This window comes from Lygodium microphyllum, chromosome 3 (assembly GCF_053477565.2).
Source record: "Lygodium microphyllum isolate KBCC chromosome 3, Lygodium_microphyllum_v1.1.10, whole genome shotgun sequence".
NCBI lineage: Eukaryota > Viridiplantae > Streptophyta > Polypodiopsida > Schizaeales > Lygodiaceae > Lygodium > Lygodium microphyllum.
The window spans coordinates 32,852,021-32,864,903 of NC_141137.1; the positions used below are offsets into that span (position 1 = coordinate 32,852,021).

Below are 12,883 nucleotides of genomic sequence, written 5' to 3' on the forward strand. Positions count from 1 at the left end.
CCTACTAACTAACTAACTAACCAAGAAAGAGAGAGAGAGAAAGAGAAAGCACGGAGAGAGAGAGAGAGAAGAAGAATAAGAAGAAGAAAAAGAAAAAGAGAGAGGGTGGGAGAGAGAGAGAAACCTATTAACAAAATTGACACCAACATAACAATAGCTTACCCACTTGCTAACTAACTAACTAACAAAAAGAGAGAGAGAAGAAGAAGAACACGAAGAAGAATGAGAGAAAGAGAGACGATGTGGGAGAAAGAGAGAGAAGAGAGAACCTACTAATAGCTAAGTAATTAACTAATCTCATATCTCTCTCTCTCTCTCTCTCTCAGTAAAACTACAGAAGAGAGAGACACACAGAGAACCTACTAACAGCCAACCAACCAACTAATATCATATCTCTCTCTCAATAACCACTAAGAAAAAGAAAGAGAGAGCGAGAGAGAGAGAAGAAGAAAAAGAACGCGAAGAAGAATGAGAGAGAGAGACACAACAGGGGAGAAAGAGAGAAGACAGAACTTATTAATAGCTAACCAACTAACTAATACCATATATCTCTCTCTCTTAGTAACTACCTAACCGACCAACCTACCAACTAACACAATCACAAACTAACATCATAAAACCAACCGACTAACAACCAACCAAAATTAACCTATCAAGTAACCAAATAAACAAACAAAATTACAACAGAGAGAGAGAGAGAGAGAGAGAGAGAGAGAGAGAGAGAGAGAGAGAGAGAGAGAGAGAGAGAGAGAGAGAGAGAGAGAGAGAGAGAGAGAGATCACCAACCTGAATAATAGTTGTAAAAAATAGCCAAACGATCAATCCTTGCAAATAAAACTGCACAAAGCAAACCAAAATACCAATAACTTAAACCATACTGAGTAAAACAACCTAACCACTAACTAACTAACTAAGCTACCATCAACTATTCGAATTACAACTAACTCACAATATCCTTCCAACTAACTAACTTACAATTATTATTATTCTCTCACCACCCCCTCTCTCTTTCTCTCTCTCTAACTAACCTACCTAACCACTAACTAACCAAGCTACCATCTCTCTCTCTCTCTCTCTCTCTCTCTCTCTCTCTCTCTCTCTCTCTCCAAATTTCTCTCTTTAAACTAACCCTAAACTAAATAAACAACTAAAATAGCACGTTCTCTGTCTCTCTCTAAAGTAATCTAATCAATCAATAAACTAAAATAAATCAACTATCTAATAGATAATAAACTAATTTAAGGTAAGCAACTAATCTAATCTAATCAATCCTAAATTAAACTAACCCTAAATTATATCTATAAATAAAAAATTAAAACAACACATAATTTAAAGCAAGTAAGTAAGTAACTATCCATTCCTAATAATATAAACAAACTAAACTATCTAGAGAGAGAGAGAGAGAGAGAGAGAGAGAGAGAGAGAGAGAGAGAGAGAGAGAGAGAGAGAGAGAGAGCATCTCTCTCTCTCTCTCTCTCTCTTTAAAGTAATTTAATCAATCAATAAACTACTATCTAATAGATTATATATATATAGATAATAAAACTCTCTAAAGAAATATATATATAATAGATAATAGATAAGAAACTCTCTAATGTAAAATAAAACTATCCAATAGATAATATAGGTAATGACAATAATAAAGTAAGTAACCTACTAAACCAACTAACCAAACAAACTAAAGTAGACAAACAATAAACTATCTAATCAATCAATAAACTAAAATAAAAAATTAAACTAACCCTAAAGGTCTATAACTTACTAATTAATAACACACGAAACTTACTAACCTACTAACTTAAATAATTTAAAATAAACTATTTAATCAATAGTATATCAATCAATAAACTACAACATAAAATAAAACTAACACTAAACTATATTTATAAATCTATAAACAAAAAATTAAAATAACTAATAACATAAGAAACTTACTAATCGTAAATTTAAACCTACCAACTTATTAACATAAGAAAAAAACAACTAAAATAACACGTTTGCTCTCTATATCTCTCTCTGTCTAAACAATAAATTAAAATAAATAAACTATCTAATCAATCAATAAACTAAAATGAAAATTTAAACTAACCCTAAACTATAGCTTACCAACTAATAATATAGGAAACTTACTAGCCTACTAAATTACTAATCAATCCTCAGTCAATAAAGTACAATAAATTAAAATAAATAAACTATTTAATCAATAATCTATCAATCAATAAACTACAACAAAAATTTAAAATAATTAATAACACAACCGACTAACTTACTAACATAACATAGGAAATTGACTAACTTACTAACATAAGAAACAAACAACTAAAATAACACATGAGTTCTCTCTCCCTCCCTCTCTCTCTCTCTCTCTCTCTCTCTCTCTCTCTCTCTCTCTCTCTCTCTCTCTCTCTCTCTCTCTCTCTCTCTCTCTCTCTCTCTCTCTCTCTCTCTCTCTCTCTCTCTCTCTCTCTCTCTCTCTCAAGTAAAATAATAAGCAAGTAACTAAACTATCTAACTAACTAACTAAACAAACTAAAGTAAACAAACATAATCTTACTAACCAATTGATAAAACAAAAAATTAAAATAACTAATAACATAAGAAACTTACTAATCGTAAATTTAAACCTACTAACTTATCAACATAAGAAAAAAACAACTAAAATAACACGTGTGCTCTCTATATCTCTCTCTGTCTAAACAATAAATTAAAATAAATAAACTATCTAATCAATCGATAAACTAAAATGAAAATTTAAACTAACCCTAAACTATAGCTTACCAACTAATAATATAGGAAACTTACTAGCCTACTAAATTACTAATCAATCCTCAGTCAATAAAGTACAATAAATTAAAATAAATAAACTATTTAATCAATAATCTATCAATCAATAAACTACAACAAAAATTTAAAATAATTAATAACACAACCGACTAACTTACTAACATAACATAGGAAATTGACTAACTTACTAACATAAGAAACAAACAACTAAAATAACACATGAGTTCTCTCTCCCTCCCTCCCTCCCTCTCTCTCTCTCTCTCTCTCTCTCTCTCTCTCTCTCTCTCTCTCTCTCTTTAAAGTAAAATAATAAGCAAGTAACTAAACTATCTAACTAACTAACTAAACAAACTAAAGTAAACAAACATAATCTTACTAACCAATTGATAAAACAAAAAATTAAAATAACTAATAACATAAGAAACTTACTTTAGTTAGATAGCAACACAAGAAATCGACTAACTTACTAACATAAGAAACAAACAACTAAAATAACACATGCTCTCTGCCTCTCTCTCTCTCTCTCTCTCTCTCTCTTTAAAGTAAAATAATAAGTAAAACTATCTAACTAACTAACTAAACAAACTAAACAAACTAAAGTAAACAAACATAATCTTACTAACCGATTGATAAAAACGCACAAAATCAACAATACAAAAAGAAATAGAAGATTTAAAAGGGTTCAACAACCTATTTTTTAAATCCGGTCCTCACCACCCTCCTTGCAAATGGAGAGAGAGAGAGAGAGAGAGAGAGAGAGAGAGAGAGAGAGAGAGAGAGAGAGAGAGAGAGAGAGATGTGTGTGTGTGTGTGTGAGATAGAAAAGTCTCTCTCTCTGTCTCAAGAGAGAGAGAGGGAGAGAGAGCGTGTGTGTGAAAGGTCTCTCTCACACTCTCTCTCTCACCATTTGAGGTTAAAGGAGACACAGAGAGAGAGAGAGAGAGAGTGTGTGTGTGTGTGTGTCAAAGGTCTCTCTCACTCTCTCTCACTCACCATTTGAGGTTAAGGGAGAGAGAGAGAGAGAGAGAGAGAGAGAGAGAGAGAGAGAGAGAGAGAGAGAGAGAGAGAGAGAGAGAGAGAGAGAGAGAGAGCAACCGGTCCCCCTTCCCTTCGATCCTATACCACTTGGAACATTGCCAACTTCTGGATCGGTGTTGCCACCTCCATCCCCATGTACTTCATGGCAGGCACCCTCATCGAGCTCGGCATGTTATGGTGGTAGGGCCTCCTCAACATTGCCCTTGCCAATGCCATCCAACTCCTTTGTGCTTCCCTCTTGGATCACCCCAAAACCTGGTATAACATTCCATTCCATGTGCTCTCTAGGGTCTCACTCGACACTTGCGGTGCCCATTCCACCACTAGCCTCTGTGGTCTCATCGCATTGAGACCTGGGTTGGCAGCCATGCCGTGTTTGTCTTCCTCAACTCCCTTTGCAATGGAAATTTGAGTGCTGATCGCTGTGCAAAATGTCTCAATTGACTGAGAGAGAGAGAGAGAGAGAGAGAGAGAGAGAGAGAGAGAGAGAGAGAGGAGAAAAGAGATCCGGTACAGAAGCACAACTTCCCAATCAACCCAATCATGAGCAATCAAAGTGAGAGAGAGAGGGAGAGAGCAGGAGGAGGAAATAGACCACGTACAAAAGCACAACCTCCCAATCATAGGCACAACTTCCCAATTAAGCAATCAATGAGCTCCTTGCTTTGGTTTAAGAGGTAGGTTCGGGAGCTCCTTGGTGCTTTGACACCTCCCAAACCTGCAGCTCAAATAATAAAGTAGTATATAATGTCTTCACAGAAGCTCCCTTGTGAGAATTGAACCCCTCAACCTTGGGTTTATCACAACACCTTGCTGCCACTTGAGGTAGTGGCCCGTGCGGCTCGGCTTGGATCACTTTTTCTTGGATAAGCTGAAGCTATGGTGAAAATCATCCTCAAGCTGGCAAAAGCCAACGCGAAGCTCCTTAGCTTTCTCGTTATTTTCACCCTCCGGGCCCCAACTTCCAAGTGCAAGTGCTTTGGTCTCTCATTAGGGGCGGCACAACGCGGCTTCGAGTCATGACTCATGTGCACAGTGCCACCGGCCTGCCTCTAAACGGAAGTCAAAAGAAGAAAGCTATTCGGCGAGACGACGAGGACTTTAAACAATCTGACAAATTGTATGATTGTAATGCAAAGCTTATTTTGGGTGTAAGGAAAAACAAAGCAAATTTGAAAAGGGCTTTTGGTCACACGTGCTGCGCCGTACGTGCCGAAGAAGATCTCTTGTGTGTCATTCAATTCAGGTGGAGCTTTTTTCAACAGGCTTGCGAGTCGCGACCTGCCCGCAATTTTTTTCAACATCCTTGCGACCTGCTCGCAATCTTCTTCTTCTTCCTTCTTCTGCTGCTCTTGCTGCTCCTCCTCCTCCTCCTCTTCTCTCTCTCTCTCTCTCTCTCTCTCTCTCTCTCTCATTCACATGAGCCTGTCAGCAGTATTTCTTTCTTCCCCGCCGTCGATCGTTTTCTCTCTCGCTTTTTGACTCCTCCCTCCGTGCAACATCATTTTTCTCTTCTTTGGCCTGTTTCCTCTCCTGCAGGCACACATTCCGCTCTCCCCCTAGGGTTTCGCCCCCGGGATTCTGCAGAGGTTTCCGGCATTTCGTCAGCGCAAACAGAAGCAGCATGCCCGTTCTAGCCTGGCGTGGCCTTTCTAGTTCACTGATCTTCCTGGCTCTTCTCCGTCAACAATCTTCTGCACGAAGGAATCCTTGGAACGTGCGGCAGGTCGGAAGATTTTGTCAACGGAACATCGAGCCAAGATTTTTGGCAGGGAGGAAGCATTACAGGCTCTTTCCAACAGAGATCGATACGTGACAAATACTTCACTTTCGATTCTTTCCTCTTAAACGCAACCTCACAACGATCACCATATAAGTAAATAAAAATTCCCTCAGTTGTACTTGAACGAAGACATAAGGTACAATTTCCAAGACATGTCTCGACGGTCGAGCAAGCACCGTAGCGTTAGATGGAGCAACCTCTATTCCTTCTCTTGCGCAAGGCCGTGCTTTCGTGGCGGTGATGAATCCGCATCCCCTATCGGACGAGAAGGCTTTTCACGGTTGGTGCATTGCAACAAGCCCGAGCAGACGCAGCACCTGTACCCTTCCAACTATGTCTCGACGACAAAGTACAATCCCGTCAGTTTTTTGCCAAAGTCTCTCTTTGAGCAGTTCAGACGCGTTGCCAACATCTACTTCTTGGTCGCAGCTGTTATTTCTGTCACCCCCCTGTCGCCTTTCAGTGCATCCAGCTTGATTGCCCCTCTCGTCTTTGTGATCGGCGTAAGCATGACAAAGGAGGCCATTGAAGATTGGAATCGTTTCCTACAGGCATGCTTTTCATCCGAATTTAATTGCTGGGCTGTAGTGTAAATGGCTTGTCATACAATAATAGACGTCATGCTCTGTTTGGCTGCTGAAACTCACTCTGTGCTGCATAACTTTTGCCGTCCAATTGATTTCCTTTGTGTCTCTATGTGCTTTCAGTGGCGTAAAGTGGCGTGTTGTCGATAGTGGGTCTATATGAATGTACCCTTGTGACTTTTGTTCTTAGTTTGTTTACATGCCTTCTGTCTTCGTGCCTGAGATGCCTATTTGTTTTAATTTGCGCAATCTACTTTAGGTGCTGAATTGGTTTCTTAGCGATTGTTATTTACTACTATGCCAGCAGTGTAGTTAAAGCAACTATGTGATATGTAATACTAGGCTGCCTGTGCCTCTTATTTCAAGATTACAACTGTGTAGCCTTTGTGGTACTTACAGAGTCCTGAGTCTGCATGGAAAATTAAGTCTTTTCAGAAGGGGACTTTTAAAATTGCTACAGTGTACAATTAAACACGGTTTTCCTGCTCAAACTCTCCAAGTATCTGTTTGATTAACTTCACAATTCTGCATGAATATACTAGTACAAGGCTTGGTAAAAGCTTGCAATGAACAACAGCTTATAGTTGGAAACTGTAAGGTACCCACTTATTGAGACCTTAGAGGGATCCTTCGCTAGTAGTCAACTAAAACTCCTAGGTCCATGAGCAACAATATCCAGTCTTCCTCCGAAGTGGTAGACAGCTAAACATGGGAGTTCCAGCTCTACTTTGCAAGGGGTTGCTGGAAGGCTGCCCTAATAGCACACTAACACCCAGCTAAGATGGTCACTTTGCATCCAATTGGAGATAAGAGTAGCTAACACTGCACTTGGTTCATGGAGAGTGACGGTTGCTTCCATGGCCTCAAGGACTAGTACTCTACCACATCGCTCCCCTACAACAATGTTAGCTTGGGTTTTATCCTTGTACATAGATGGCCACAATTGCTTGGTTGTAATCTTAATAGGAACGTAGGAATCCACCTGACAAATTGGGTGCGCTTGTCTATAGGATGGTGTCATTGGGACCACCATTCTCCCTTTTTCCACCCACTCGCTTGGTAATCTTTAGTTGTCTAAATAGTTTATGCTACCAAATTGTATAGACAATTAAAAAGGAACAAAAACTTTAATTTATTTTATTATTGGCCTTCATATTTGGTAGTTAAGCTCTTGTTCCTTGAGACTCTTGAGACAAGGCATTGGTAACATCTACAAGGTGCATGGCCAGGGGAAGATGTGTTATAATTGACCCCAAGGGTCCTTCATAGCTTTTGAAGGATATTACTAGCAACCTTGGAAAATGTGCCAAAAATTAGAAGCTCCAAGACTTGGATTCAATAGGGCTAAAGCTGTTTTTAGCCTATTCAAGTGGAGGGATCAGCAAATCATTGAATTTGGGGCATTTTCCATCTCCATCAAAGCGGGTGAAGACCAATTGATTGCCCGAATTAAGGGGCCAAGCAGATTGAAGACTTGCTGGTCATTTTGGACAGTAAGGAGAGTTGGAATACCGAAAGGGATTGGGAGAATTCCATTGTACATTAACTTTTTCTTCAATTAAGTTAAATAGATACCGAAAGGGGTGCCAATTTTGGGGCCAACATGGTGTCCAATGTCCAAGATTATATGTTAAAGTGTGCATTTTCAGTTTTGTGAATTTGTTAATTGCTGTAAATAGTGCTTAATCAAGTTATTTACCACCCTATTCGAGGAGAAATGCTAGTTACACAAGGCACCTACGAGTGTATAACATTGGTATTAGAGTGAGGTTGCAGCAAAAGATTAGGGAGTGCATGACACCATTTGACAATAGGCTGCATTGGCCTTGCAATTGCACGATTGTCACACCGCGAATCACATTGCATTCTCTTGCAGCTTATGACTAAGGTGGCGACCAAGGCATAGACCTTTGTATACTTGGCAATGAGGCTACGAAGGCTTTGCTGTTGCTGTTGGTTGTGCACGAGGTGGAAGCGTTCGTTTGAAGAGAATTTCCGCGGAGGTTACACATTTCACTTTTGTCTACACCCAAGCATACTTAACTACAAGGCAACTAACCATCAAGTTAAGCCTTGGAGTTGCTCTAAATAGCAAAGAAAGTTTTCAAAAGCCTATTTGGGAGGCGATAAAGAGCTTGTTAAGGACCTTTCAACCACCTCTTAGTGTACAACACCTTTGGAGTTTTACCACATCGCTCTATAATTTTGTGAATTTTTTCGCTATGAAGACATTAAGGGTAAGCAATAATTTTTCTCTCTCACTTTCAAGCATCACATTATGTCCTCACCTTCGCATTCATAGCATGATGAGCTTGTAAACATGCACGAGAATGAAACCATGAATGATTTAGATGATTTAATTGACAAGGGTAAATTTGTCTTTAGTAGCTCGCATGGTAGCGCTGGAGAAAAAGTTTTGTTGCTCTCAGTGAAAATGTTGCATAAATCTCGAAGCTTTTAAAGCAATTGGTATAACAAGAAGCTTTGAGCATCTCGAGTACGCCTCTTAAAGATGGGGTTGCTCTTCGAGGCCTTTGGCACTCTTGATATAATATATTAAATAACATGAAGCCATTTGTGTTCAAGGAGAGACATGAGATTGTAACAAGGATGCAATCAATACTTTTTTGCAAAAGTGGAGTGACTTGCATCAGTTACGTTGTACATCAGATTCTGTTAGAGCTCTTGAGACAAGCGTTATCCTTGAGGGCAAGGCGTCAACTGGTGGATGAGTCTTAATACCACTACTTGTCCTATGACATGGGCCAAGTTTAAGGAAATGTTCCGAAAGGAATTTCTTCTTGAGAATGAAAAAGATCAAAATTGGCCTGCTTGGGATAAGTGTCGGATGGAGGGTGTGACATTAACCCAATATATGTCCAAATATAGTAAAAGCATGCTCAAACTTGATGGCTTAGATGATTTTCAAAAGGTAAGAGGATTCATTTAGGGCTTGGACAAGGAGTACCAAGCCAAGGTGAAAGCTTAATATCCTAAAACACTAGAAGAAGCCATCAAGAGTATATAGATTTTGGATGAGCTGTTAGATAGAAAAATATCTACATATGCATCTACATGTTCAAAAATTGCATTGATATTAGTAGGGAAAAGAAAGTTCAATGCTATATCCAAAGAAGAGAATACTAAGAAACCCAAAGGTGCTAGAGGGCCACTCTCAAGCGAAGAGCTTGCGGAAGCGTAGAAAGAGAAGTTATGCTTTAATTGCTTAGATCCTCATGAAAGAAAGGATTGTCCAAAACTCAAAGACAACGAGCTTGATAAGAACAATAACAAAGAAAAAGCAATGTAGATGCTTCCTTTGGAAGCTTGTTCTAAATATTCAGTTGTATAAGTTAGCTATCAACTTGATGAGCGTGACTTTTGCATCGTGGCGACCCACGTTCGGCCCCCACGACTTGGTTCGTATGCATGGTAGGATCAATGGACGACGAGTCCATATTCTTGTGGATGATAGGTTGACTCACAACTTCATTAACTATAAGTTGGTTAAGAAGCTATGTTCGCCCCAAGTACTTAGTACTCATACTTATATTGTCTCTCTCATGAATGGGGATGACAAGAATATGTGGGATACAAAAATCTGTGATGTTGTATTATAAGTGCAAGGACATACAATGAAAAATAAAATTTCAAGTTATGAACATGACTAGGGCAGATATAGCGTTGGACCGAGAATGGTCATATAGTTTCGGTGACTCATTAAAACATAGTTCCTAGCATAACCCTATTGCATTTGAGGATAATGGTGTGCATGCTTTGGTACTGGGTGAGGAGAATGTTTCGCCATCACCTCTTAAATACATAGTTGAACTTTATTATTTGGCCAAACATTTTGAAATAGAAGATATCTATTTTTGTTATATATTGTTTTTCTTTGTTTCTTCGCACAAGTCTTTGTCCTCTATTAATGATGTTATGGATATGTCTTTATTAGAATCCAATGATAAATTCAGTATATGCGAGCTCTCTCTCTCTCTCTCTCTCTCTCTCTCTCTCTCCTGTGGAAAAAAAAGAATGGGTCCATGCTTATGTGCATAGACTATTGTGGTCTAAATTTGCTCACAATAAAAAATAAGTATTTGCTTCCTCATGTAGATGAGTTGTTTAATCAACTTGAAGGAGCACAACACTTTACAAAGATTGACTTGAGATCAGGGTACCGTCAAGTGTGAATATGCTGGGAGGATGTATCTAGAACTGTCTTTTGAACGCGTTTTGGCCATTATGAGGTTTTGGTTATGCCTTTTGGTTTTCGTGCCACATTCATAAACCTTATAGATAGTGTCTTACATTTATATATAAGAAAATTTGTTGTTTTTCTTGATATCCTTATTTATAGTCATTCAAAAGAAAAATATTGGGAACATCTTTGCGTAGTCTGTGAGTTGCTTAGGAAGCACAAACTTTATGTGAAGGAAAGTAAATGTGAATTTTTAAAGATAGAAGTTCATTACCTTGGCCATATCATATCTAAAGAAGGTATTAGAATGGATCGAGAAAAGGTTTAAACTATCTTACAATGGCCTTATCCTATAAATCTAGAGGAGTCGGTTTGGCAAGAATGTTACGATAGTTGTTCCTATGACAAACCAATTGAAAGCTTAAAGTTGGACTTTCTCTTGGGGTGAGGAACAACAATGCAATTTTGATAAACTTAAAGTAGCTGTTGCTATTGCTTCAATCCTAGCTATAATGAATTTTCACAAATTATTTGTGGTGGAAATTGATGTCAGTGCCATGGCTATTGGAACCTTGCTATTCCAAGAGTATAGGCTTGTGGCTTGTGAAAGTAAAATGCTAGATAAGGCTGTGCATAATTATTTTGCTTATGAACGTGAGCTTTATGCAATTGTCTATGCTTTGAAAAAATGGTGCCATTATTTGTGTTACATTTGAGGTAGTCTTTAATGAAGTAAGTATCAAATCGTTTACTATCCAAAAGGATTTAAAAGGAAGAAAGGCTTGATGGATTGAATTTCTTAAAGAGTTTGATTGCATGCTATGGTATCACAAAGGTCAGTATAATGTTGTAGCTAATGCTCTAAGTAGAATGCTTGAGAATGACACTCTCTCATTTACCATAATGGAAAGTAATCTATTAGAATCTCTATGAGGCAAATGTGAGTACGATCATTCTTATGAAAATGTGTAAAATGTGGTTAAAAGAGGGGATCCCTCACCCACTCATGCACAATATGTGAATTTCACATAGGGCTCATTTCTTACAAGTGATGAGCTCAATTGATGGAAGAACTTTACCATCGACGATGGGTATTTGCTTCATTAAGGTCAATTATGTGTACCCTCAAACTTGGACACGTGGTGTCAAATTTTTAATGAGTGTCATGATAGTCCTAATGCAGGTAATCCTGGGATGAGAACGATCAATGCACATATTCATAGGCACTTTATTGGTCTAGAATGCATAAGGATATAGAGTAATATGTTATTTAATGTCAAAATTGTAAAGTGAACAAAGCCGAGTGTTTGAAGATAGGTGGGCTTTTACATCCTTTAGAATGGATTTTATTATTGGACTTCATACTACCAATAGTAGTCATGATGCCATTTGGATAGTAGTGGATAGACTCACTAAGATGTGTAGATTTATTCCAACAAAGACAATTGTTAAGACTCCTAAATTAGCACAGCTATTTGTGGAGAATATTTATTGGCTTTATGGATTGCTAGCCAATGTCATAAGCGATTGCAATCAAAAGTTTAATAGCCATTTTTGGGGAGCTGTATTCAAAAGGTTAAATACCATACTTAATCTAAGTATTGCTGATCACCCTCTAATAGATGGGCTAACCGAGTGGGTAAACCAAGTTCTAGAAGATATGCTACGAGCATATGTAAGCAAAAAACAATCTAAGTAGGAAGATTATTTACCCATATTAGAGTTTGCTTACAATAGTGCTAAGCATGTGACTATAGGGTTTAGTCCGTTTATGGCTATATGGATTTCAACCTTGGTCACCAGCTACGGTGGGATTAGTCAATGAAAAAATCCAACATGTCAAGGACTTTCTCCACGATCGTTCTAACATGCTAAAAGTTGCACGCTTGAATGTTAAGCAAGGTCAAGATTGTTATAGAAAATATGCAAATGAACATAGATGTATGGTCACTTTTGAAAAAGGTAATAAGGTCTACTTACGTATTCTAGAACATTCAAGAAGTTGAAAGTTTGGACCGGTTCCTAAGTTATCTCAATGGTATTGTGGCCCATCTACAACCCTCAAATGTGTTGGTGAAGTTGCATATAAATTAGATCTATCATCCTCTAGTAGAGTTCATCTAGTCTTTCATGTTAGCCAATTGCGAGGGTAACTTGGTAATGATGATAGTTTGATGGACCAAGGAGTGTTAGTAGAAATCATTGAACCATTAGTTCAACCTCATGAACCAGAATGGATCTCGGATTTCCATGAGCATCGTACATGTCATCATGTTCAAAAACAAGTATTGGTTAAGTGGAAAGATAGACTCGAAGAAGGTTCTACATGGGAGAACATTACTATATTCAAGAAGCCATTTCCTATTTTTGTTTTCGAGGACGAAAACTCTTCCAAAAGGGGGAAGTAATGTTAGGACAAGGGTCTTGAGCGGACATAGTCCGTAGGATAGCTCGACCATAGTGCTAATAGCAAGTAATAGACTATTATGGCAA

General features: G+C 38.2%; 1 protein-coding gene across 3 annotated transcripts in view; it reads left to right on the plus strand.

Annotated features, from left to right (window-relative positions):
- Positions 1–5,068: 5,068 nt before the first annotated feature.
- LOC148038204 (putative phospholipid-transporting ATPase 9) overlaps positions 5,069–12,883 on the plus strand; it is a 40,132-nt gene continuing 32,317 nt past the window's right edge. The window contains exons 1-2 of one of the 3 annotated variants that reach the window (XM_087669886.1): positions 5,843–5,954; positions 6,035–6,156. In XM_087669886.1, coding sequence (XP_087526012.1) covers positions 5,846–5,954; positions 6,035–6,156 — 231 coding nt within the window. In that variant the 5' untranslated portion in view covers positions 5,843–5,845. Of the gene's footprint in view, positions 6,157–12,883 lie in introns of all 3 variants that reach the window. The other 2 variants (XM_087669880.1, XM_087669883.1) reach the window with 2 other exon arrangements.